Source organism: Gallinula chloropus (assembly GCF_964237585.1).
Source record: "Gallinula chloropus genome assembly, chromosome: 1".
Taxonomy (NCBI): domain Eukaryota; kingdom Metazoa; phylum Chordata; class Aves; order Gruiformes; family Rallidae; genus Gallinula; species Gallinula chloropus.
In genome coordinates, this window is record NC_140085.1 from 171,776,901 (window position 1) to 171,802,718 (window position 25,818).

The following is a 25,818-nucleotide window of genomic DNA, read 5'->3' on the forward strand; positions in this document are numbered from 1 at the left end:
TAAAATAATTCTGTTCTAAAATGCTAAAAACAATTTAAAAGCCCAATCATAGTTCAATAATTAAGACATAACTATGCTATTAAGCTTGACATTAATGTACTGAATTTCTGCTGTTCATACTTATATTTCTAATAAATTTATCAAGAAAAAAGTGAATAAATTTCTGTCTATGATTAAAAAAAAAATCGGTATTGAAAGTTTAGTTGTCCCTCCCAAATAGTAAGATTTTTCCATCTTGTCCTTCTCGTGATGAGAACTGGTAAGGATGCATCGATTACTTACATCAGATACTAGAAGCCAGTGGTGAGGTCCAGACAGCTGGTCACATCTCACTAATGCAGAGTTTCTCCTGTGTTTTACAGAATGCCTGGAGCCAGCCACCCCTTGCCACCCCACTGTGACATGGATTCGTGCAGCTCTGAGGAATTCTACCAGGCTGTTCACCACGCAGAACAAACCTTCAGAAAAATGGAGAGCTACCTGAAGCAACAACAGCTCTGTGATGTTATCCTGATCGCTGGGAATCGCAAGATACCTGCACACAGGTAGGGCATAGGCAAAAGATACTGAAACTACTAAAAGTTAATGTTTTGGGTATGCTTATTTCTGTGGCCTTTGGTACCCACTTCCCTCTTGCTTTAAGCATCACAAATATGAGTAGCTGCAGAAGGTGATGTTTGTTTGTAGGTTGGGCATTTGAAGTTGGGGTGAGGGGTGCTTGCAGATTTGAAATGTTCAGGTAGCACTCACCTAGCAACCTTTATCATGAGCATGCTCTTCATATGTGAGGGGAAGGGGAGTTCCTGAAAGGTGCTGTACAGCTGCACTGGACACAGCATCACTTTTAGTTTAAGACTGTAATATTCTGATTGATCTGTCATATAGATTCTCTCAGACACAGTACATAGCAATGCCATATTCTTTAAAATTCTCTAAGACTATCTGACATTAAAGCAGCCAGTATATATGAAATTTTGTGTCTTTCTAGGTTGCAAATAGTGCTTAAAATAGTTATTCTTCATTGAGATTTTGGTCTTAGCCTTTGATTTAGCACATGCACACAAATAAAAACCCAGTCCTAGAATTCAGGTTAAAATACAGAGAATACTTTTTGAGTTTCCAGGTTAGCAAGTCTTTTTTGCATTTGAACTGTGTATAAGGCTGCAAACTAAGTGTGACCCGTTCCCTGCTTGTGCCCTGGTTTCTTTGCTGAGGAACTAAATCCAGAACAGGACTATGGCTCCCCAGCGGGGAAATAAAACACAGCCAGTGTTTTTTCTGAACTCATAAATTTACTTTCTGGAGTAGAGGAATACTATCAGATGATCTTGGCAACTTGGACCTTACAAAGTTTCTTCTGCCTTAAGTGAAGATGGACACAGAGACTATTATTTTTCTTTTTTTACAGAAAAGTTAGTTATTCTATATTCCAACTCCCATAATAACTAAAAAGGAGAAATCTTCTTTCTCTTCATTCAGCATTTTTAATTCTTAAGACTTTGTTTCTACTCTTCTGTCTTCTAAGAGCTGCGATTCTTAGTGTTCCTTCTTTGCCTTGATATATTTGGATTCCCAGGTGCCAGCAAAGTCCCCGGCAGTTTGTACCCGCTGACTTGGCAGCTGACACAACACCTGTGTTCCAGGCTGTTTGCCACTGTTAAATGTATTATGCATCTGGCACTTTATACACCCCTGGTAGCTGTGGTATGATTCGATTTTTATCTAAATCACTAAGATCTTTCCTTTATGGGTATAGGTACAGAGGGAATAATATTAAACTTCAGTCCTTCTGTCCATCTGCATTTACAGTGTTCCAGAGCTGCAAGATTTGCCCTAAGGTGCCTTCCATCACAATGAAAACTGGAAGGATAATGACCTGAGTCCTTCCACTTTCTGTCAAATTTTATATCCCTATACAGTAATGAAATAAAATAAAAATAATTTCTCAAAAATATAGAGAACTTTTTGTTCTCTCTTGGCAGCTGCTTGCTCTATTTTTGCTTTTCACATTTACAGATAAGGTAAAAAAAAAAAACAAGCAAAAATGTCTGAATCTTCATTCTTTAACTCACAAAAACAATACTTACTAGATACTTAGAAATACTCCACAATTGGTATCATTTGCCCTGATTAATATGGATGCCTATTTCGAATATTTTAGTAAACTGTGTAGTTTGTAGAAAGGAGAAGGTGGAAACTGTTAGGTTTTTTACATCTATTCATTTTCTCCTCTGTTTTTAAGGCAGCTGTTTGTACTTGTACGACCACCTTTCAGTAGTAAATTTAATTTCACATTTGTCATTTCAATTCTACAGCATAGCTAAATCCTTCTGGAGCTGGAAAAATACCTTAATAAAAGACTGACCATGAAATAATAGCCAAATCTTGCTTATGTTTTCTAATAGAACATCAGACTTTACATTTTCTACTTCTGTGTCATCTGCAGTCAAAAGACCAAATCTCAAAGAACTGGCCAAAAACAAGTGTTGAACTATGCAGAATTGAGAAGACTATGTTCTGAATAAAATAGAATTTTGTCTAACAAGACTAAATGAAGGGTGTTCTGAATTTTCTGAGAGGTTTTTTTATAATGTTTGCTGTTTGTTGTTTCAGACAGAGGTGAATGGACACGCACAGAAATAGGCAGTTTGTTTTTAATGTGGCTGTTATAATCCTAAATAATAATTGGGAAGAAACCATCTAGATTCTGATTTGAATCCCTCTGCTTCAGGCAGGGTAGTGAGAAGCAGCAAGGAACTTTCCCTACAGAAATTCCTTCTCCTGGCATAGAACCAATGCCAGCGGGCTCCAAAACGAACCTGCTGTTGGCCAAGGATGAGCTCATCAGTGACAGTGATAGCACCTCTGTGATAACATATTTAAGTGCGTGTGTGAAGAAAAAAACAAGAGGAATTGCAGGTAGAAAAGAGGAGTGAGAACAACTCTGCAGACACGAAGGTCAGTGCAGGAGGGGGAGGAGGTGCTCCAGGTGCCAGAGCAGATTTTCCTTGCAGCCACTGCAAAAGGCCATGGTGAGGCAAGAGACAGGATGGGTTGAGGAGGAGAATGGGAGGACAAAGGGAAAACGTGTGGGTTTGGATAAAGACAGTTTAGTAGGACAGCAAAGGGAGAGGAAAATAACAGCAGTACTTAGAATATAGAAAGCAGGTGATATACTATAGGATTTACTTACCCAACCTGATGCCCAGCTCACCCTCAAGCAGCAGCCCCTTCTCCCCAGCTAGCCCCCTTTATATGCTAAGCATGACGTTGTATGGTATGGAATACCCCTTTGGCTAGTTTGGGTCACCTGTTGTGGATGGATTAAGGTGTGAATGCACTTCACTTGGTACAGGAAAGTAATGATATATTGATATAAAATAGTTAACAAATCTGATTGTGAATACAACGCTGATGTAGCAAGATTTGGTGACAAGACCTAGTCAACAGTTTATGTCTGAACTAATTAAGGATTAATGAACCTTTCTATCACTTAGTCAAGATTTGTAGAATTTCTCCATTCACTTGACGAGCATCTAGTGTGATAAGGTTTCTTTCAACTTCGAGGCATAACCTTGAGAGGTGCCTCTGCACAAGGGGAGATCCCAGCATGGAGCACACTGCCCTGCAGGAGAGCTCAATGGGCTTTCAGGCTGTCCACTATAGATGGAGTAAGGTAACTGATTTACAGTCATGCTTACATAGCAGACGTGTACTTGGTGGTTGGATGGTCAGCTAGCCCTTGGCTGTAGTGTTGTTATCTGCTTCCTCAGCGTTCAGTTGAAAGTTGATTCCATCCATCTTGACACTACACCTATTTGTGGCTTTAAAGAGAAGGGAGGAGGGGCGAGTACTGTCACAGTCTTCCCCCAGCTTCTTGTGAAGATTAAATCTATCTGAGATGAAAACCAGGACATAGGGCTACCCAAATCTTTCTGCAAGTGTTTTGAGGACTGCACTATACTGAAATAAATTAAACTGAAAGCTGGTTTGGATGCTCAACTCTGAAGCAGAATGGCTTTTATTTGTTATCATCTTGATAAATTTAATAAAACTTTTTCATCAAACTGTAATTTATATTACCTTTTTCTTTTAATTCTGTAAGGAGAGAGGCTGTGTTTTTTCAGTGTATTGTGGGTCCTATTATCGGGACCTGAAGTTGAAGAAAAAAAACACTATCAATAAAATGAAAAATTGAATGGAGAACATTAAGCTTAAAGGAGAGATGAAAGGATAAAGAATCAGGAAGAGAAGGAAAGACAATTATAAAGCAGGACATGAAAGAAGCAGAATGTGCAATATAGAGTCCTAAGACTGAGCTTGTTTTATTGTGTTAGTAACAGATGCCGGTGAAAGCACACAGTGTAAGCAGTATAGCTGCCCTGTGTTCACTCCCAGGTATCTTTAATTATGATTTGAGGAATTTCCTTAGTCAGATCTTGCACCTAAACTGTGGACTGGTTGTCCATGAGTTTAGAACCAGTTTATTCAAGTAATATGGTTGGGACAGAACAACAACAGAAATTCCTGCTATCAGTTAGAAAACAGGAAGGCAGTTTATATAAGCTTTCCTTGATCAATAACTTTATTTTTTTAAATTAAGAAGTAGTAGATAATACTTCTTAATACTGATGATGGTATTAATATTTTCAAATTCATTTCTGTTACCTCCACAAGGAACTATTCTGTTGTTACTTGGACTTTTTTCAGACATAAAAGACACATTTGAGTATGTACCAGTTAAAGATTCTGCATGTGCAGAAATGGGCCTTGTGTTTTGAACATAAATTTTAAGAATTTCTGGTTATCCAGCCGAGCAGTGGTTTTGATACAACTATGTGTCTAATCTCATTGTAATCAATGGAGATCTATAGATTAAGTTACCTAAACATCTCTGCTTGGTTTTTCTGGCTTGACCTTGGCTGGTTGCCAGGTATCCACCAAGCCCCTCTATCACTCCTTCTCAGTAGAGCAAGGGGAGAAAATAAGGTGGAAAAGCTCATGGGTTTAGATAAGGACAGGGAGATAGGGAGATTACTTACCAACTACTGTCAGACGCAGCTTGTGGGAAATTAGTTTAATTTCTTGCAAGTTAATAATGGATTAGGACAGTGAAAATAAATGTCGGCTCATCATGTGTTCTCTCTGCTGCTCCTTCTTCTTCATGCTCTTTCTCTGCTCCAGTATAGAGTTCCACCAATGGGAGACAGCTCCCCACAAACTTCTCCCATGTGGGTACTTTCCCCAGGCTGCACTTCTTCAAGAACTGCTCCAGCATGGGTCTTTTCCATGGGGTTTAGTCCTTCAGGAATGTGCCAGTCTGGTGTGGGTTTCCCATGGAGCCACAGGTTCTGCTCTAGCATAGTCTCTCCATGGACTGCAGCTTCCTTTAGGACATACCCATCTGCTCCAGCATGGTCATACAAAAGCTGCAGGGCAGCAACCTGCTTCAGCATGGTTTTCTTCAGAGGCTGCAGGTCAGTCTCTTTTTGGTGCCTGGATCACCTTTTCCCTCACCTTCTTCTCTTACCTTGATGTCTGCAGCGGCGTTTCATATTTTCTCAGTCCTCTCTCACAACTTCTCTTGCACAACATTTTTTACCCTTTATTAAATATGCTTTGACAAAAGTGGCACCAGCAAGAGGTGGGTCCCTTTTTCAGCCAGCTGACTATTTCAAACATGGGGACAGCTTCTGGTATCTTCTCACAGAAGGTACTCTTGCAGCCCTCATGCTACTAAAACCTTGCCATGTAAACCCTATACAGGGTAAATTTAAAAGGGAGGTGCTGAAAAAGAACTGCAGAGATGTTTTCAAAGGCTAAATGTTATTGTTTATTACCCAGGTGCAGAGTTATTAAAGTAGAGCACTACTAATGCTAATGCTTTATGGAGTGGAAGTAGGTGCAGTAACTGAAATGGACTTTGGAGTGTGAAAAAAAGAAGGATGAGATGTCTTAGGAAGAAAGTAAAAAGCAGCGTTCAGCTGCCTAATGTCTCCTGAGATGCCTTTATTTATGTGGCCTGGCTTTCATTATGTGGTCCAGAAGGGTGCTGTAGATCTATGCTGTTTATTCAGACAGTCCAAAATACCTGAAATTGTGACTGGACATCTATGTTTAGGGGACTGAGTCCTTTTTCAAATTGAACGATTGCAAACAAAGCGGGGCGGGGGGTGATATACAATATAAAATCTCTTCAAGACCCTTCTGTATGCCTATCTGTGTTACCTGTCCTAGGGAACCTGCTTTGGCAGGAGGGTTGGACTCAATCTCTGGAAGTCCCTTCCAACCCCTATGATTCTGTGATTCTGTGATAAATAAAAACCCCAAACAGAACCAGACATGTGACAGACTGACAAAGGAGGCCATACAAAAATAACTTAGCTCAGCAAGACCTGACAACCTGCCACCAAAAGAAGGGGTTGAAAGTCACACACAAGAATATGACCAGCCTGAGATCAATGAAAGAATGAGTTTTGAAGAGAAATTTATCATGTTCTGTTGTATCATTTTGTAGAAAGGAGTAGAATAAATGAAAAAGATGTCAAATTGACCTTAAAAATCTAAATATTTAAGCAGTCACTTACATTAATGACTTCACAGATCTATCGCCGTGCCTCCATCAAATACAATCTTTGTGTTTCTGACATTTATTCCAGTATTTGAAATGAGCTATAATTGAACTATTTCTACTCCTGCAAGCTTTTTTTCCCCCCTTTTTGGAGTTACAGTTAATAATAAAATCATTAAGTGCACAAATAGGGAGTTGATTGTGTTGTCTTTTTACATTCAACTATGTATGCAGTTTTTCTTTTGGAGAAAAAACCCTGAGCTTCATCAGCTTTTATCTTCATCGCTGTGAGGTGCTGTCTCTCCTGCCCATTCCCAAATGTTGAAAAGTTGTTTGGATTCATGTTTCCTTTCATGTTACCTTTATTTTTTTCATCTTTCTACTGGTTCCAAACAGTACGGAGTTCAAGATACTGGCTGCAATAGCAGATATCTTCAAAACTGATGCAACAAAACACTAACTGACACTGGCAAAGTGTTTTGGACAGTAGACTTCTCTATCAAGTCTGGCGTCTGTGATGGGTGTATTACTTGTCAGCAAACTAAAGTTATGGTAGACTTTTGGTGTTTGGTGGAAATGATTATGTAATATTTGTGTAAAGTTCCAAACCAAACATTGTGGCAAGGTAAGAGATGTAATGACCTGTAAAACTATGTATGGTAGGAGAGATTAGGAGCCACTTACTGTATTTACACTTAAATGTCTGGGAGACAGTGTAAGAATTTTAAAAAAAAGAGAATATAAACTCAAAAAGCATGGTCCTGAGGGCAGAGAGGAAATATCACTTAGCATAGCTTACTGATACAACTTATAATTGTCGCTATATTTTTTAAAAGAAATTAAAATGAAGGAAAATCATGTTTGAGGAAAGACAAAAAGGAAACACCATTGCTTCAAGCTTAATAAATTACTTTAAAAATTCCATCTGCCTGTCTATATATGGGTATGAGGAGGGATTTTGTGTTTCTTTCTTGTTTGCGGGGTTATGATTATTATTATTGTTGTTACTGTTAGTTGCTGATGTCTGCTGCTGCGGTTTTAAAGGAGATTGCCTTTACAAATTATTTATAAAAAACTTATATATAAAACCAATATAAAAATACTCAGATGGTCAAGGGAAAAAAGTTTATAATTTAGTTCCATTTTTCTCCAAAATTAGATAAGCGGACAGGATGAACTGTCAATATGAACAGTTACAGTGGGAAGTATGAGACATTTCTCATAAATTTAGCTGTTGTATACTCACTGACCACTTCTTTACTGAATAAATGTGAAATTCTGATATGCTAATGAGCTCATCTGATGCTGCTGAATTACTAGCACGCTAATCGCACTAAGTGGATGCCGAATACCACATTAACTCTCAGATTTACTCCTGTTTTTTAGCAGCACAGTAACAGCTTTAATTTACAATAACAGCGAAAAATATTTAGAATTTTGTCATATGACTTTTGGCAGAACTTTTATTTCCGATACAAAAGTCAAAGTATGCATGTATAATATATACACACAATCATATGGATGCATTGATAAATACGATTTTTTTAAAAATATGCAATTTTAAACTCCGAATTCTAAAAGAAATAAAAATTTAATTTCAGTGAACAGTAGCATGATTCACGCAGAGCATGTTTTTGAGAAGCCAGTGGAATACTTGATAGCATTAAGACTTAGCTTGTTTTGTGTACTTTTCAGGTGACTGATAAGTAGTCTCAGGTTTTTGTCACTACTAAGTGGAATCTATTAGTCACTTATAGTATACAGATACATAGTTTCATCAACTAAAGTCTTTCTAGAAAGTTAGAGCTCACAGTTCATCAGGTTTTCTTTATGGTTTTCAACCTTTAATACTCTGAAGGCTTGCGATCGGATAGCATTTATTAGATATATCACATTTCTTTCTTGCCCTAAGACAGCAGATATTATTTTTTGTCTGTTGTCTCTGAAAAAGTAAACAATTTCTGTTCTGAAGGAACAAGTAACTGCAATGTAGAAAATCAGCCTAGCTGTCTGTTGGCAAGCAGGTCTGAGATGAGAAAAACTGAAATTCAAGGAGAGAGAAGTTGTTTATGAGCAGACCATAGTTAGTGGGCAGAATAGACAATGATTGCTGTACATAGTCTTCACAGGCAATAGAAGATAATAGGAGATGCTTCATTAGTTCCGAATATTCTTTTACCAAAATTAAATTTTGAGTTCCACATCTTGGAACATAGCCAACATAAATACTTCAGCATTCACTGGTGAATTGTGTCTCAGGATGTTCGAAAACAGAGGTGGTACCTCCCTGCTACTGAATATATTGTACCTACCCTAAATATATTTTTTTTCCATAAAGATTGAATACCATTTCTGTTTTGAGAGGATGAACAAAATACAAATCCCGGAGAGACTGCAAAAAGGAACACACAGACACTGCTTTAACCTAATTGTTATTCTGTTGTTTCTTTGGAAATTCCTCAAAATGTCTCTGATCATCAAGTTAATCAATGGAATGAAAAGCAGCTGCTCTAATCTGCAGGAGAAGGAGGGAGAAGAGTCTATAAATAATGTCTGTTGGTATAAACTAAAGGAAAATCTTTCAGTATATAAGTGATCAATGGAGATTTTTTGTTCTCTTCCTAAGGACAAGCTACACGATGTTATTAGAGCATCTTGTTAGAATTTTATAGACAAGAATAATTTATGATATATCTCATGGATTTCTTTACATACTCACAAATTCAGAAGACAGAAGCAATTATAGCATTAACAAGCCCAAATTAACATTTCATTGTCCTGACTGGAAGGGAAGAAAGGTAAATGGCGAAGAATTCTAGGTTTAAAATGCTGCCTAGATGACAGGTGAAGGCAAATTTTTCAATAGAGAATGGGGACAACACATTTAATGTTGATCTTAAGTAAAATGAAATAGAATCTAGAGAAAATAATGAAACTATTAAGGAAAATTAAATTAATAATGTCATAAGACAGGCAGGGAAAATGAGTCAGGGGTATCACCCTCTATGTCAGTGAACAGCTGGAGTTCACAGAGCTCCATCTGGGGTTGGATGAGGAGCTGATGAAGAGTTTATGGGTCAGGATTAAAGGGAGCACAGGGACAGGTGACACCATAGTGGGGGTCTGCTGCAGGCAACCCAACCAGAGAGGCCAAGCAGTGAGGCCCTCTGTAGATAGATAGGAGCAGCCTCACGTTCTTAAGCCATAGCCCTCATGGGGGATTTCACCCACCCCAATATCTCCTGGAGGGACACCACAGCAAGGAACAAACAATCCAGAAAGTTCCTTGAATGCACTGATGACAACTTCCTTCTCCAAGTGATAGTTACCAAAAAGGAGAGGTGCCATGCTGGACCTTGTTCTCACTGCCAAGGAGGGGCTGGCAGTGAATCTGAAGTTCAAGGGCAGCCTTGGATTCAGTAGCCATGAAATGATGGAGTTCGAGATCCTTAGGGGAGCAAGGAGGGTACACAGCAATCTCACTACCCTGGACTTCAAGTGAGCCAACATTGTCCTCTTCAGGGACCTTCTTGGTAGAGTAGGATAGGAACAAAGCCCTGAAGGGAAGTGGGGCCCAAGATAACTGACTAGTATCCAAGGACCACCTCCTCCAAGCTCAGAGAGATGCATCCCCACAAAGAAAAAATCAGGCAGAAATGCCCAGAGGCCTGCATGGATGAACAAGGAAACAAATGGACAAAATCAAATGCAAAAAGGTAGTCTACAGAGGGTTGAAGCAAGGATAGGTAGCCTGAGAGGAATACAGAGAAACTCTACAGGCAGACAGGGATCAGAATTTGATCTGGCCAGGAACATTAAGGGCACAAAAAAAATTGTGTGGTTCAGCCCCAGGCAGAGACTGAGCACCATAAGCCACTTGCTCACTGGAGGAGAAAACAAAGACCCTGTGGGTTGGGATAAGGACAGTTTACTGAAAAAACGGGAAAGGGGAACAAGAGCCGAGCCCCTTGGCAGAATTCACCCATTCACCTGGTGATAAAACAGAGCACTTTACCGAGGTGACAAGTTGATCTGTTTCACAGCTTGCTCCATTGTTGTCTTTTACTTAGGAATGATGGAAGTTTTGATTGCCCTGCCAAAATTCTTCTGGAAGTTACAGCCATTGTCTGCTTGCTTTTTTTTCCTGATTTTTTTTTTCCAAGTGCATGCATAGATATACATTACTATATGTTCCACAAGCCTTAAAATTTAGGAGATCATGAAGCCTTCTCCATATATACAGTAAATGTTTATCTGCTGTTAAGAAGAGCTGTAGTGCACCATTATCAGTATAGACACCTGGTGTGCTGTCCTCTACAGCATTTAATGTTCAGGTTCTGTATGAACTATCCTCATATGTGTGGAAAAAAGTTGTGTATGAGTTTTCAGTCCAAGTAACATCTGAAATACTTCTCCCCAGAAAATATCATCAGAGGTTGCTTAAAGAATATCAGTAACGGAGGTTTGGTTATTTTTATTTGTTTGTTTCTTTTAATTGAGTGCACCAAGCAAGTTGATACTCTCTATCAAAGGTGAATGTGAAAACAGCTGTGAACATTGCAAGGAAATATTTGATAATAAAAGAAAGTAGAATCTTATGTCACAGGGCAAAAAAAGTCATGACAGAAATCAGTTGTATTCTTTGTTATAGAAGAAGCTAAAAATAAAACAGGCTGAATTTAGTTGTAGTAAAGATAAAGAAGTCCCTCAGTCTGAAAGGACATCTTTCTGGATCCATAAACTTATTTTCAGACATGAGTCACCTGCTATGATTTTCAAGGACGAAAGAGATTATTAAGTACTCACGGCCAGATCAGTAGTTGAAAACAGGTGACATCCTGAGACATTTGACCTTTCTTGATTAGTAGGTCAGTATGTCTTTAAACCAAGATGTAGAGCTGGTTTGAACGTTCTCAGCAGCAGATTATTATTTATTAATCAATCCCTTTGATTTCTCAGTTTTATTTTCTATCTCAAAACCAGAACACTGGACTACGAAATGTCACCTTTCAGAATTAACTGTAATTAGCAAGTTCCTTTCACTTCAGTTCAGCCTGTGAAGTACTTTCTGTGAAGTCTTGAATCAGTTAACTTTTTTGTTATACTCAGTTAGTGAAATAGCTGTCTTATTATTGAAAATAACTATTGATTAACATAAAGGAATTAAAAAAAAAAAAAGTACACTTTCCTTGAAAACACTTGTCTTGCTTGTTTAGATGAGCTGCGGCTTCACCGAACCTTTTTGCTCATGTAAGCCATCTTCTTTAGCAAGTGGTGCAATCCAGTAGGGATAAACCTGCAGTTAAAATAGGTAGTGCTGTGGACCTGACATTTGTTTTCACAGTTTTTCACAGACTGAGGCCTCAGTATAACAATCTGTAAACTGTGTATTATCTACTTTGTTTTATGTTTCTTCTTCATTATGTAAACATCTGTAGCATGCTACTAATGCATTTAAAAGTTTAAAATAAGTTACTAATTTAAATGATCAGACACTGAGTGTTACAAACTTGGCAAACATTCAGCTTTAGGAAATAGTTGGATACACACCAGCATTCTCAACAGACCACTGGTACAATTTTGTTTCATTCAAACACTCCCTTGAAGTCTGATAAAGTCCTTGGTCAAAGCCCACTGGCATTCATACCACTTCAGTCCCGAATTCTGAAAATCCAACCTCTCTGCTTGAAACAAAGTCCAGACTCAGCCCTATATTATTTCCATGTCCAAAGATCCAATGCTTTAAAATCAAGGGACTGAATAGAAATTAGGATTTTTACTTTTATCTAAGTCAAACTGCTACTAGTTGGGGGATCTGGGAAGACTGAAGAATGAAACTTCCAAAGGGTCTCAGGCCCGAACTCGTGTGCCCCACTAGCTGAGATGTGCCATTGGTTTTGATGCAGCAAAGGGTTTGGCTTTGCTTTTAGCAAGTTATCAAGTTGAAGTCTCATAGTTAAATGGTGGTTAATAAATCTGAAGGAATAGCTGATGAAACATGCTCTCAAATGGAAATCTCAATCACAGACCTAAATTATATCTCTGCTAGCTGTGAGAGATGGTCTTTCATAGAAAATCATCAATTTGTCATGGTTTTCCTTTTTTTTTAAATCAAGCATCACATAACAGTGCATCAAGTCACTTATTTATAAGGGGTCAGAAAAGTATTTGAAGAAGGGTTATAAGATTTTGTAGTTACTCAGAATTGTATGGTTATCTTGGCTGTGCTAATACACGCATGATACTCGGTATAATAAATAAACATAGCAGTAAATGTTTCTCAGTGGTTAAAAAAATAAATAAACCATTAGAGAATTAGGAGTCTCTAGAGGTAGCAACAAAGGTATATTTCTAATGTCTTATTTTTATAGCCTTCTATTGGTGTTATTAATGACATGAATATCCGTGTGAGCTGTTGGCGAATTAGGATCTTTACTTCAAAAGTTCATGATTGCTGGAGTTGAACACAGTGACAGAACTACTAAACCTAATTAGTCATTGGTCTTCATTTGAGCCAGAGAAAAGATCATATATATATGTTCTCAAGCTGCCCTACTTGCAGGTAAAATATAGTATCTTAAAGCACTGTAAAATTATGAAGCCAATTCAAACTGTCTTATTTTTCTTTTCCATTGGAACAAGCTAAGGGAGCAAAAGCAATCAACTGCTGCACTGGCTGACAAGTGGTAACTTGTTATTCTTCAGGTGTTTGGGGATTTTTTCTCTTAGGCAAAATATTTAACTGTATACTAATGGGTAAATATTTTTCTCTGGTTTCCAAGTTATCCAGCTGTGATCCTTGTCTTTTATCAATGTGTTGTGTATTATTTTTTCAAATTAAGCCAGAAATGTGACCATCTTGTATGGAAGCATGTGGTACACTATTTATAGCTGTACCACATTTCTAGCTCAAGATCATCTGTGAATATTCCTTCCTAACAATATCATAATATCACTTTAGATGGTATTTAGAAGAATGCTGTAGCTTAAGGCTCCAGTAATGATAATCATACCTGGTTTGACCTTGCTGTGGTTTTATCTAAATCAGGTCCCAAACAAGACATGCACATTTTGTAAGTACTTTGAATCTGTTTTCCTCTGGAAATGTTTCTTAACAAATTTTTTTTTAATATTTTTTAAATTTTATTGTCAATGACTAGCATGTTAAGCTACAAACAGTTTTACTGAACATTGAAGTATTGTGTAAAGTTACATGCTGGTATAAAAATTAGGCCTTTTCAGAACAAAGAAAAGTACCTGTGGAGTACGATACATGTTTCCCTGAAAAGTTGTCTTCAGTACTGAGAGGTTATCTTAACAATTGGGACTTCTGCATGATTGGAAAATTATCAGAAAGACTGAGCTCTCATTTGTGTTTTATAGTCGTGTGCTCATGTGCCACTTGGTTCCATCATAGGAAGCAAAAAATAAAAAAAAAAAAATTAAATGTCATGTTTTATTTTGCTGTATGCATGAATTAAGTATATATTGTTCCTGGTAATTTGTAATTACTATGATAATAATTTTTTTAAGAAGTTTGATTGTTTTGTGGGTTTTTTTTCTATATATATGAAATTTATTTTTTTCTATATATATGAAATTTCATATATATAGATATCAGTATAAATGACATTGGTTTTGTCACTTTTTTTTGCAGACTTGTCCTCAGCTCTGTCTCTGATTACTTTGCTGCCATGTTTACAAGTGATGTTTGTGAAGCCAAGCAAGAAGAGATCAAAATGGAAGGCATAGACCCCAATGCACTGTGGGATCTTGTTCAGTTTGCATATACAGGTATTGTACAGCATATGTTATTCTTTCTATAGAGACAGATGTTGACAGTTTTGTTTGCTACATGCCAATTAATTTCATTTATTTTCTATACATTTTTTTCTTTTTGAAAGACTTAGCTACCATTTCTAGGTATTATTTCAGATTGCTAGCTCTTATCTCCATACTCTTAAATATGTCAGGCTTAGTAAGTAAAAGAGAACAGTCTAGAAAATTGCATATTTTTATTTTAAAATATTTAAGAAGGGTGCCTCATGTGCATATGGTTCATTGTTCTCATGCACATGAGATTCTGGGAGAAATAGCTGTATCTTTTGAAGAATAGCCCTATATTGCTCTTCTAGTCAAATTTCAATTTAAATAATTACATACACCTTTTAAAATTTTAAGTGAAACATTTTAAAGTGTTTTATTATTGGCTGGACGTTGTCACTTTCATTTCCTGTTATAGACTGGTATTCTACTGTGTAATATAAATTTATGAATAACTCATAACTCAAAGTTAATAACTCAGAACTTCCTTCCGAATAGTTATTGCATTTTAATGCATAATAGATTTAGTTTTTATCCTCCTTAAACAAGCTGTTATGCACAATGTATCTAAAGTGCATTAATGTGAAAGAATACTAAATTTACAAAATAAAGTAATTAAAAGAGAAGAAATGCCAATAATATTTGTAGTCGGAACTTCTCTCCCTTTGCCTATGAATGAGGCAAGTATAAAATGTATGGTTCTTTCTATTTCTGTGTCATAAAAGACATTCTCATGTAGTTTAACAGTGGTTTAGAATTATGTTTCTATTGAATATTTGATCTTAACATCCATTTTAAATGGATAGCTCATACCCTGCAATTTTAATTCTCGCAAAATATACATCTATTAATTTGATTATAAATTGCAGTTCAGGAATGTACATAATCCAGAGGATTTCAAGATAGGAATGTGTGAAGATCATGTATGTAGTACTCATCAGGCGTGAGAAGGATACAATCTGATTACTGCCTTTAAGTGTGGAATGAATGACACAGGAATACTGGGGCACAATCAGTAATACCTTGGCGGGTAACGGCAAAAGACGTTACTGGTAACGCTAAATCATTCTGTAAGAGTGAGTTAAGAGGAAGAGGAGGCACATGGAAGGTGAGGTACACTGCTGTTTCCTTTGGGAAGAAAACTGTGGAAATACTGAAATACTGCATGGTTCTTTTGCATCAGTTTTCTCTTAAAGATCACATGCAAGCACACAGCACAGTTAATACTGACAACCAAAGGCAGCATGTAAGTGTGGACTAAGAAAAGAAAGAGATAACAGAAGGAAACAAAAAATACCAAACATATTTTCAACATGACTAAAGCTATCTCACAACTTTATTGGTTATCCCTGAGAACTTTGGGGACTGGATAAAGTAATGAGAATACGGAAAGAGCAATCTTCTTCCATTTTCTGCAAAAGACTAAGGCTTTCAGCTTTTTTATTCTCCTTGATTTGTTTATGCCACGTGATGTACTTTGTTCGTTATATGAGATGGAAAATGTGGAGGTTTCTTCTTGTGGTTAGGTAATTAAGGACCAGCCTTCACAAATGGATGAAAAGAGAACTCCACAGGTAATATAATTTCAGCATTTTCTAATTTGCCTTATGTGAATTTGCATCTGTAATTCTCTGTCACATAATGCCCAAGCAGCCTTAAAAATGGCAACATTATATGCCATCATTATATCACCTTGAAGAGTTAGAAACTTAATGTGGTAACAAAGGTCTCTAAATGCTGTCACTTGCAGTGGTAATACACCAGTATCCTGTTAGTTCTAACACATTTTGGAGACCAAATAAGGCTTAAAAAATGTCTTCTTAAGTTCACACTTGAAAAGGAAATTTCACAAATATTTGCTGTCAAGGAAAGAATGATGAGATTCAGGAAACATGAGTCCATTTTCCATGCTAAAAGAGCGCATATCGTATGCCATGGACAGGTCTGGTTTTGATTCCTCTGTCTTACATTTCTGTTCCATCTGGTTCTTTGTCCTGAATTATTCTGATTTATACTCAGCTTGTGTCCTTAGCTCTTGAAATTCATGTCAGATTATTACATTCTCTATTCCTTTTCTTGGTATCAGGTGCCTTACCCAACTCCTAAATTTCCTAGCTACAGTTATGTTAGTAAATGAAACAGCACTAGGGGACATTTGCAGGCATCGGTACACAATTATCTATATTGACCCTGGAAGTTTTAGCCAAATCTAACTAGCTGTCTCTCTAACAAACCTTGGGTATAGACTGGATATTGCAGGCTTGTCATGTGTGGGGGGCATCCTTGTGCAGAGGGTAAGAGCATTCAGAAGCACCACAGGCAATTACTGATACCTCACAGGTGATGAGGAAATTCCAAGAACATATACCCAGTTTATTGAAATTAAACAGTCTTTGCTTCTCAGTTAATCATTCTGTTTCCCCATGTTCTTTGCCAAATCAAAGCCCTCAAACTTCACACCCCCCCTTCCTTTTCATTTCCACCATCTGTCAGGATTTATATAGTTTCATAGTTTCTTATGTCTTTTTTTTCCCCTTATTTACCACCATGTCAGTTCATATCCCCTTGTTCTTCAAGTCAGTTCACTTTCTTCTTTGTGCTGCTTGGCTGTGTGCAAGGAGAAATTAAAGGAAATAACCACTGCTCCGATCCCAGTGGTGTATCAGGTAACAGAAATTCCCATTCAACCTTTTAATCTGTAATGTGGAGCATACATAGTCTAGACAAAATACATGGGAAATTCAGCTTCTAAATTCCAGTTACTGGCTGCACAATACGTGAAAAAGTTTTCAGCAACTCATGGCTGTGGCCAGTTTAGTGCTTTATTCTTTTACCCCAGGAATAGCAAGCCATTTTGAGAAATGGGCAGTTATTCACTCTCCTTCTATTTTCTTTTTCCTGTCACTACCTCCTTAGCTCAGTTTCACATCTAGTTGCGGCTGTTAGAAAGAATTTTTACCCCGGAGACAGCTGAACTTTTCAGGAAAATACAGCTTAAATTAGGCTCATTTGCAGAAGCTTAGAAGTTAAGAACATTGCACTGCAAATATCTTTAGATGCAATTTTAAAAAGGGAACTATTTCCACATTCTAGTAACTGTAATTCGGTCGGAATTGTATCTTTTAGAATCTAGTGTATTTTTTTCATTTTTACTATTGCTAAATAATAGTTCAAGAAGTGTAAAACATGTGTATCTATGAAAAAAGTGTTACAATAGTATACTTTACCAATACCAGGCCCCTCAGCTCCAGCAATCAAATCAAATACTGGTGCAAAATATCAAAATTAAAGTTTAGGGAAGGAGGTGTTTTGTACATCAGAGACCTGATGACAGGTATGTTTATCTGAAAGAGGAGTTATTAACATCTGCTATGTCCATTTTGGGGTGGGGGAAGTGGGGGGGGGATTAAAAAAATAGTTACATGTTGACTTGTGTATCTTCAATTTTTCCTTTTAACTCCTGTTAATTAAAATCATTTTTACCTGTACTACCAGAAGCATCCATAGGCTTCTGAAAGGACATGATTGTCTGGACAGAATTTGTGAAGTTGCTGTTCAGTGCCATTTTGTCTAAATTTTTTAAATAGGTGGTAAATCAAAATGACAAAATAATATTGTCTACTTTTTAAAAATCATTAATTAATGTTCTTTGTTATGTCCCTTTTTGAACACATTCTGTAACTGTGGGTCAACAAATCCATGTATTGGGTTGGATCATGAATTCATTATCTAGGAGACTTGCCAGTAGTAATGTCTAATAGTAGTTATTGTGTAGCATGAAATGAATATTTGTAATATGGCTGGTGTGTCCTCCTAGATTCCAGCTTTATGGAATGAAATATCATCTACTTCAGTAGTCAGTGATGAGATGGGAACTTGTGTAATCCTTCTGAAAGTATGTGTACTTTCAGCCTCTACAGCATACTCTGGTAGCAAGTTAAACTCTGTAAAATATATTCTTTCCTTAGGTATTTCCAAATACCTAATGAGATTTTTGTTAAAAATATAAAAGAACTAATAGAATATATCTTGAATACGTCTTATTACTATTTTCTATGTTTATTTAAAAGTTATATTGGATTTTAATATTTCTGAGAAACTAGAATTCTAATCTAGTAGAAAATCCTAATTCCTTTACCCAGTGAGCTACTTTGCTACTAATATATTAGTTTCCATAAACTTTTCTATCAATCTTGATTGTTCATTTATTAGATTTAAATGTTTTAAACAAAGTCTGTATTTCAGGCTTTCCGTTTTAATGGAAAATGTTCAATCTTCTTTGACCTAATTAAAAAGCAGAATTTTTTCCTTATTTGATTTTATACTCAATAATTCAAAAAGATTTCTGTTATAATAGGTCCTAAACAATTCTATTTATGTATATGTATGTAAAAAAGATATATAGATACAAGCATAGAGATCATATATATATAATTAAAATAAAAATCTCCTACCGTACAAAATAAAGGCTGCATTTATTTTCAAGATTTCAAATTTTCATTATAACATTATATTTATCAAGAGCACTGTACAATTTCTTGTACAGATAAAAAGCCTTTAAGCAGTCCTACTATGTAAACAAATAACTAATATTATCTTAGTTGGAGACAAAGAACAAGTATCCAGGTAGCAACACTAGTGGATTTCACTTAGGAAGAAAAAAACAAACAAACAAACAAACAAAAACAACCAAAAGAAAAAAGCAAAACAAAAAATGGGTGTGATTTGTCTACCAATTTTGTACATTCAGGGTATGACTGACTTCTACAAAGAAAAACAACCATTTTAAACTCTAATCAAATTCAGAAAGAGCCTGCCTTCTATGAGAAATCAGGATACTGATTTTTTTTTCTGTCTTCTAATGAAAATACTATTCCATTAAATAAGGGAGTCACAATACTTAATTATATTCCAAAAGGCTTGACACAACAGTAAATTGTCTTCCCTGTATCTTTTAAATGGGTAGATGACAGAGTCATGACACACAGTGAAGCTGGACTGTGTTCACTCATGTATAAACAAATTGAGTTCTAAATAATTGGCAAGGTAGAATTACATGGTGACCAGCAGAGCATCAAGTCCTGTACAGCCTTGATAAGAGCTGCTCCTAAGTGACGGCCCCTGTCCATCTAAGAGTAGTAATGGGAAGACAGAAAATTAGACTGCTAAGAATACTGATTTAAAGATAGCAAAATGTGTTCAAGATTCTGTGAAGATTCAGCATGGCTAATTACAAAGTTAATGTGATAGATGTACCTACAAAACCCAATTTGATTAAAGCTGAACAAGTTGAGATGTGTTAAAAGTATACGCTATAAACTCAGTGTTACGATGGTCTTTGGGGTTATTTCAGGAGTGAGATATTTTTATGTGTGAAGGCTATAACTGATGAACTTAATTTTGTAAATAATAATGTAGTGGCTGCATATTGTTTTATCTGAATTAAGCACAACATTTCCTAATTACATAAGCTAAATTATGATGGAATTACAAGCTGTATAATTCCAATCTTTTATGTATTATGTGGATTTATTAGTGAAACACTGCATTAAAAATATGTGCTTCTTTTGGTTTGCGTGTATTCACAAGGGTAGACCACAAAAGTTTTCCCTCTGCTTTTTGTGAAGGATGTATTTGACTGGTAAAAAAGATGTGGCTTAAATACAAGTTACAAATATTTAGCTACACTTTGCTACATTTGGTTAGTTTATTAAAATAAAGTATGATTTGTCTGTGATAGAACAGGACTATAATGTAAGAGGAAACAAAGCTTCCTCATTTGCGTGTCTGTTAAACGTTTCTCGTGAGCCAGCGGAGGAACTCTGAAGCCAACACTTCGGTGCAACGGCTGTGCAGAAAGTATGTTTCATTTTTCAAGAAGCAAAATGATTGATAGCGGAAAATCTAGGATTGAGATCCTAGTGCCCTGAGGTACATGGATATGTATTCTTTGATCTTTTCAGAGCTCGAGATAAGCAGTATAACAGAAGAATATTTCTTTACCTCCTTTTCTTAGGTAATGCTTCTTTCTTGATCTTAAAACATGAGTTTTCATTATTTGCAATTATGCTTAAATTATTTAGGTCGGAATGGAACTAGAGATTGAGCTTCTGGTATTTTGCTGCCATTGGTGATTCTAGGAGCCTTCCTTTGAAGTTACAATGGAGCTGTGAAGTTACTGCAGATTTCGTCATACTGCATCAGGCTATCTAATTAGTATGTGCTCCCAACGGTGATCAGAAGAAAAGGCTGGTGCTTTCATACGGTTAATGAAACTGAAAGAGCAAAAATCAGTTATCTAACAGAAAACAAAAATCCTTGATTTATTTCTGCATATCTGAAAGCAAAAAACAACTCAACACCAAAACCATAAAGTAGATCATACATGGAAGATGTTAAAGCCCTACTGCATAGCTTTTCATTATAGTTTATTTGGCAGATTCTTTAATTAAAGTGCTGTCAAGTGTCTTCTCTGTCAGTGATATATCTAGTAACACACACAGGGCAGACAGCAGGGATGTATCAAGAAACTGCCGTTAAGCATAAGGACCCTTAGGTTCCTTCAGAATAGCAGCTTTATTAATTAAGTATCCCAGGGAGGTTTGTTTTTTGGATTGAGGGCTTGCAGGAAGAGGGGTTTGGGGTTTTTGTGGTGGGGGAGGGGGTTGTGTGTTGTATTGCTGAAACTCAGTTGTCTATAAGAATAAACAGTGAGAATGATTTTTAGCATAGGTTTAGGCTGTGCCAGTTTATAGTGATCATACTGTCCAGGCTTATCGTAGCCACAGGATCATTCATCAACATGCGGTTTGAATGTGATTACTGTGGTTTGGAGGATGAGAGTTTAGTGTGTAACTAAGACCATTTCATTCCAGTTAGCCTCAATGCTAAAGGGAAGTTTCAACCAAGCATAACTTAATAAATAAAATGTAAAGCTATATTTATATTATTAAAGGCATCTGCTCAGACAATCCCTGACTCTTAGGTGATGGTACATGCTTAGAGTGTTTCAGGCTACTCCCCTCTAGAGATACTGTTACACTGAGGACTGAAGTGATACCCTGTGCATTTTGTGAAGGTCTTAGCCTCTACCTCTATGACATGTTGACTAAGTTCAACAAGTTGATTAAGTTGTTTTGTGGTATCATGGTAAAGACCTCTATGAATGTGATGTCCTGGTTTCATCAGGGATAGAATTAATGTTCCATTTATAACTGGTGTGTGGGCTATGTCATGCTTAGTTGCTGGCCAGGAATAAACCACCACACATGGACCATCTCTATATAGCACTTATTACAGGAAACTGTTACCTCCTGCTTTCCCACCACATTTTCTCTGTTGTGTACTTAGTGGCTGACTTTGCACTTTCACAGAATAAGCCCTTGGGAATTTCTATTCACTTCAAATGGAAGCTCAGGTGTTCCACGAATTCTGGGATCACTGATGAAAGGATAAGTTAAGGTAATTGAATTGACCTATGACACGTCATTAGCCATTATGTAATGGAGAGTACAAATATGGTCATAAGTCATATCGGGTGGTGGTAGACCTTTAAGACCTTAAATAAACCTTACTTCTGCATATGGAAGATACCCTGTGAAATTCTCTTCCAGGAGAAGATACTTGTCATAAACTCCTTTTCAGGACTCAATAGAGTGAGTTGCATTTATCCACGGAAGCCTTGTTTTTTAGGGTTAGTCCAGTTTAGGAAGTAGGAAGGTGGTAGTGATCTCATGACCTGCAAACCTATCATTCAGATTATCTGTTCACTGATGTTCTGCATTGACTGAACTTCTAAAATCAGATTACTTTTGCTCTGGTATATTTATCACTAGTACTGGAGCAATTGACAAGATCCACATTTTCGTATAGCGTTCCTCATTAAGTACTTGTTTATGCATCAGCAAAGCCTTAGTGCAGCACTGAGGATTATTCTTGAATTACCAGCTGAACTGTCTATGTGTAATAATGGAAGAATATTCCAGAATTCCTCACTCTAATTGCAGGACTAGGCTGTCATCCCCCTTCATCTGTGTATGTCAGCTTGCTTGGAATCAGATACCCTCCTACACTGAATGCCTTTCTGATCCTGACATGAGCTGTGGTCTTTCATGCAATTCACGTCTATGGGAAGGATCTTTATAGACCCATTTAGTTTAACCAACTGCAGACTGACTGCTTTCTTAATTTTTGGGGTTTAGGTGGGTTTGGGTTTTTGTTGTTTGGTTGGGGTTTTTTTCCTTAATGTTATTATTGTAGTGATTCTTGCTCTGAGTCTTGTGTCCAGCTGGAGCAGATGCTTTCTATTCCTGTCACTGGAAAACTAAGTTCACTCCTTTTCTGGAGTTTTACAATAAAATGAACTGTTACTGTTTCACCTTTTACTCCAGATACTCCATTAAGGGACAGAATTTGCAATTATGATGGGGTTTTTTGTGGTTTGGGGTTTTTTTTTGGGGGTGGGGTGGTGCAGAATATGAGAATTTATTGGGAAAAAAAGCTCTGAACTGGCTATCAATGAATTTTGAGTGTTCAGAACGACTGAGATTGTTATGGGGAGATAGCTAGTGTCTCCCTGTAGTGTTGTGCAGCCTGCTACTCCTGAGGAGTAAGAATAAATTCAGGGAGACTCAGGGAAGTGGTGATTGTGGAGGGAGAGAACAGTTAAACTGAATGTACCACAAGGTGTGTTTTTAAGCTGTCCTTTGAGTGGAGTGCCATTCCTTTTTGTTGCCATCTGATGCATGTGTCGTGCTGTTGCCTAAACAGCATCAGTAAAGTGACCAGAAAGAGTGCTGTAGCATGGGCTGCCTTTTGAATGTGGTTCTCTCTGGAGTCACCACAGTGGAGACCTGTACCCATATCCACTCTGCTCAGCTCAGCTTCCGAGCTGTGTATCGACAATTCCTAAAGAAAGCAAAAAAAAAGTAGGAAAAAACACACTGCCAGTTTATGAAAGAGACTCTCACCTTTCACACGTGTGATTTCTCCTGTCCCTGCACTGTAAAATGTACCTTCATTCCTTTTCTGTGCTGTGTCCATCACATGGTGACTATGCTGAAATGTACCCACAGAACTGGGTGCGGCTGTAGTATTCGTTCATCGCAGCAGTGGAATCTAGCCCAGAGCAAAGCAAGTTTCACTAGGCTACAAGACTCATAAACAAAACTTCTTTTGTTGTCAGCTGATGCCTCCATCTCTGGGACATTTTGTTCTTTAAGTGTGGATTCAACTGCTCTGTGCTACTATAGCGCAAGCTGCCAGGTCATTGTCTGAGAGGTTGAGAAGCTTATTTTGGCAGAGGTGAGCTTTCCAGCTTCTGACCTAGCTTCAGACACATGGGAAATAAAGGACTGCTCCTTCAAACCTGAAAGCTGAGCTCCTTTGTCCTTTAGACATTTATCTTTTTTTTACTTTGTTCCATCCCTCCCACGCCCCCCCACCCCCCACCCCCCGCCCCAATGTCAGGGCTTTATTAAGTTCAGTATAATCAAAGGGCTGTATCTCACTGTCATATAGATACTGAGAGTATGTACTGTGCAGTTTTGTAGTGGAAGGACCTGTATGAGGCAGTTCATTTGGGAAAGTTCTGGAAGACTGGGCAGTATGCTGGAAGCCAAAGGTGGTACACACCCCATCATGTAACTCGTAGAAGGTAACCTCTGGAATAGCATCTCCCTGAAATGTACTTAGTATTCAGTACAAGGCCTTTGGAACAAGACTTTCTTCCGCCCTCTTTGGTATGAAGTTTGCTTTTGTTTACAAATGTAAATTACTGGAGTGTTTTTCAACCTGTACAGCATGATGAACAGGACCTGGAAGCAAACTGCTACCTGTGGCACATGCTGACCTTGTATTAACATCATGAAAAGGTGGTCAAAGGTGCAGTGATTCCCTATACACAAGATCAGTTGTGACATTGTAACCTAAGGAGTAGACAAAAGAATAAAAGCAAAAGATAAAATTAACATCCCCCTGCCCCAAAAAAACAAACAAAAAACCCACCAAAAAACCCCCACCAAACAAACGCAAAAACTGTGCCTTAATGTGGAAAAAGATTTAGCAAAAAAATAAAGATACCAGGGAGTTTTTTATATATTATCGTTGCTTCACACTTGTTAATGAGGTAATAAAATTTATGTATTCATTATAAGGATGCATTCTAAAGACAGGCATTTTAATTTCTCCATAAGCAATGCACATAAAATTTGTCACAAATAGAACTATAATTTAGAATAACAATTAGAATCCATTAAAGTTATTTTGATTGTTTTTTCTTGTATTTTTTTAATTCTAATTAATGTAATACAAAATGAGATTTTAAGCTTTGGTTAATTTGTTTTGCTCAGATTGAAGTACTTGTGCAAGCTCCTTAACACTTAAAAATGTGAGGGGGAGGTGAATTGAAAAAGCAGAAGTACTAATGCTCCCTGAATATCCTATTAAACATTTTTAAATAGATGCTTGGATCTTCTGATTGTCAATATGTCTGAAGAGTTGACATTATATATATACACTCAGCCTTCTAACAGCTTTTATTTCAAACTCTGACTGTGATAAACACTTGGTATCTCAGAGAAATTTGCATTAAAATGTCATAGCACCCTTCTGAAAAAGTGAATACAACCCTTGTGATCAAATTTGCAAAGGTACCTTGATGTTTAAAAACAAAGCTAAGACTTGGAAAACATGTAGATGGATTAGATACTTACCCTGCCATTGAAGTTAACACTTAGTAAATATAGGATCCTAGAGCCCTATCTTGTTACCATGTTTGTGCAGGGGGAAGAAAAAATAAAACAAAAAACCCAAGGATAAAACAGTAAACTCCTCTAACTCAAGATAAGTGTAATTTTTTATCTCTTATTCCTCATATATTGAGTAGTATATTGGTGTTGCTAATTTTAGTTAAAAATATGTCATGCTACAATATATATGTATCCCAAGATACCCCAGAAGCCACTGTATATTTACTCCCTTGATTAATATGTAAAGTAGAAACTCATTCAGACTCTTCCAAAAAAAACCTGTGATGGTTCTCCTTCAAAACTATCTTTCTGGCTACATTAAGAAATGTATACTTTATAAAATAGGTAATATTTTTTCTTAATCCTAGTTTCCAACTAGTAGCATGCTAGTACTAGTTTTCCTTAAAGTTTTGAAAATAAATAGCTTCATGTTTCCTTTGGGTTCTTCTCCTAAGGCTACACTCAGTGATAAAAACCCAAACTGTGACACACTATTACCTTGCATCATAAACTGTGGTGATTCTTTCAGTCCTTAGGTCATTCTGTAAATGCTAACCTGGATCGGCTTTTTTAGGGCCAGAGGCTTCTTTGAGCTTGTTGTTGAAAAATAAATAGCATATAAGAAAGGAGATTTAAAACTCCATTTTTCTAATATTGTTTCCATCAACACATTTC

General features: G+C 36.9%; 1 protein-coding gene across 2 annotated transcripts in view; it reads left to right on the forward strand.

The window, feature by feature from the left end:
* The window catches only part of KLHL1 (kelch like family member 1), a gene marked incomplete at both ends in the record, with an annotated part of 238,023 nt that overhangs the window by 66,060 nt on the left and 146,145 nt on the right, over positions 1-25,818 (forward strand). Inside the window, 2 exons of one of the 2 annotated variants that reach the window (XM_084276570.1) lie at positions 363-545; positions 14,229-14,365. In XM_084276570.1, coding sequence (XP_084132696.1) covers positions 363-545; positions 14,229-14,365 — 320 coding nt within the window. The remainder of the gene's footprint in view (positions 1-362; positions 546-14,228; positions 14,366-25,818) is intronic. The other variant, XM_084276571.1, reaches the window with a different exon arrangement.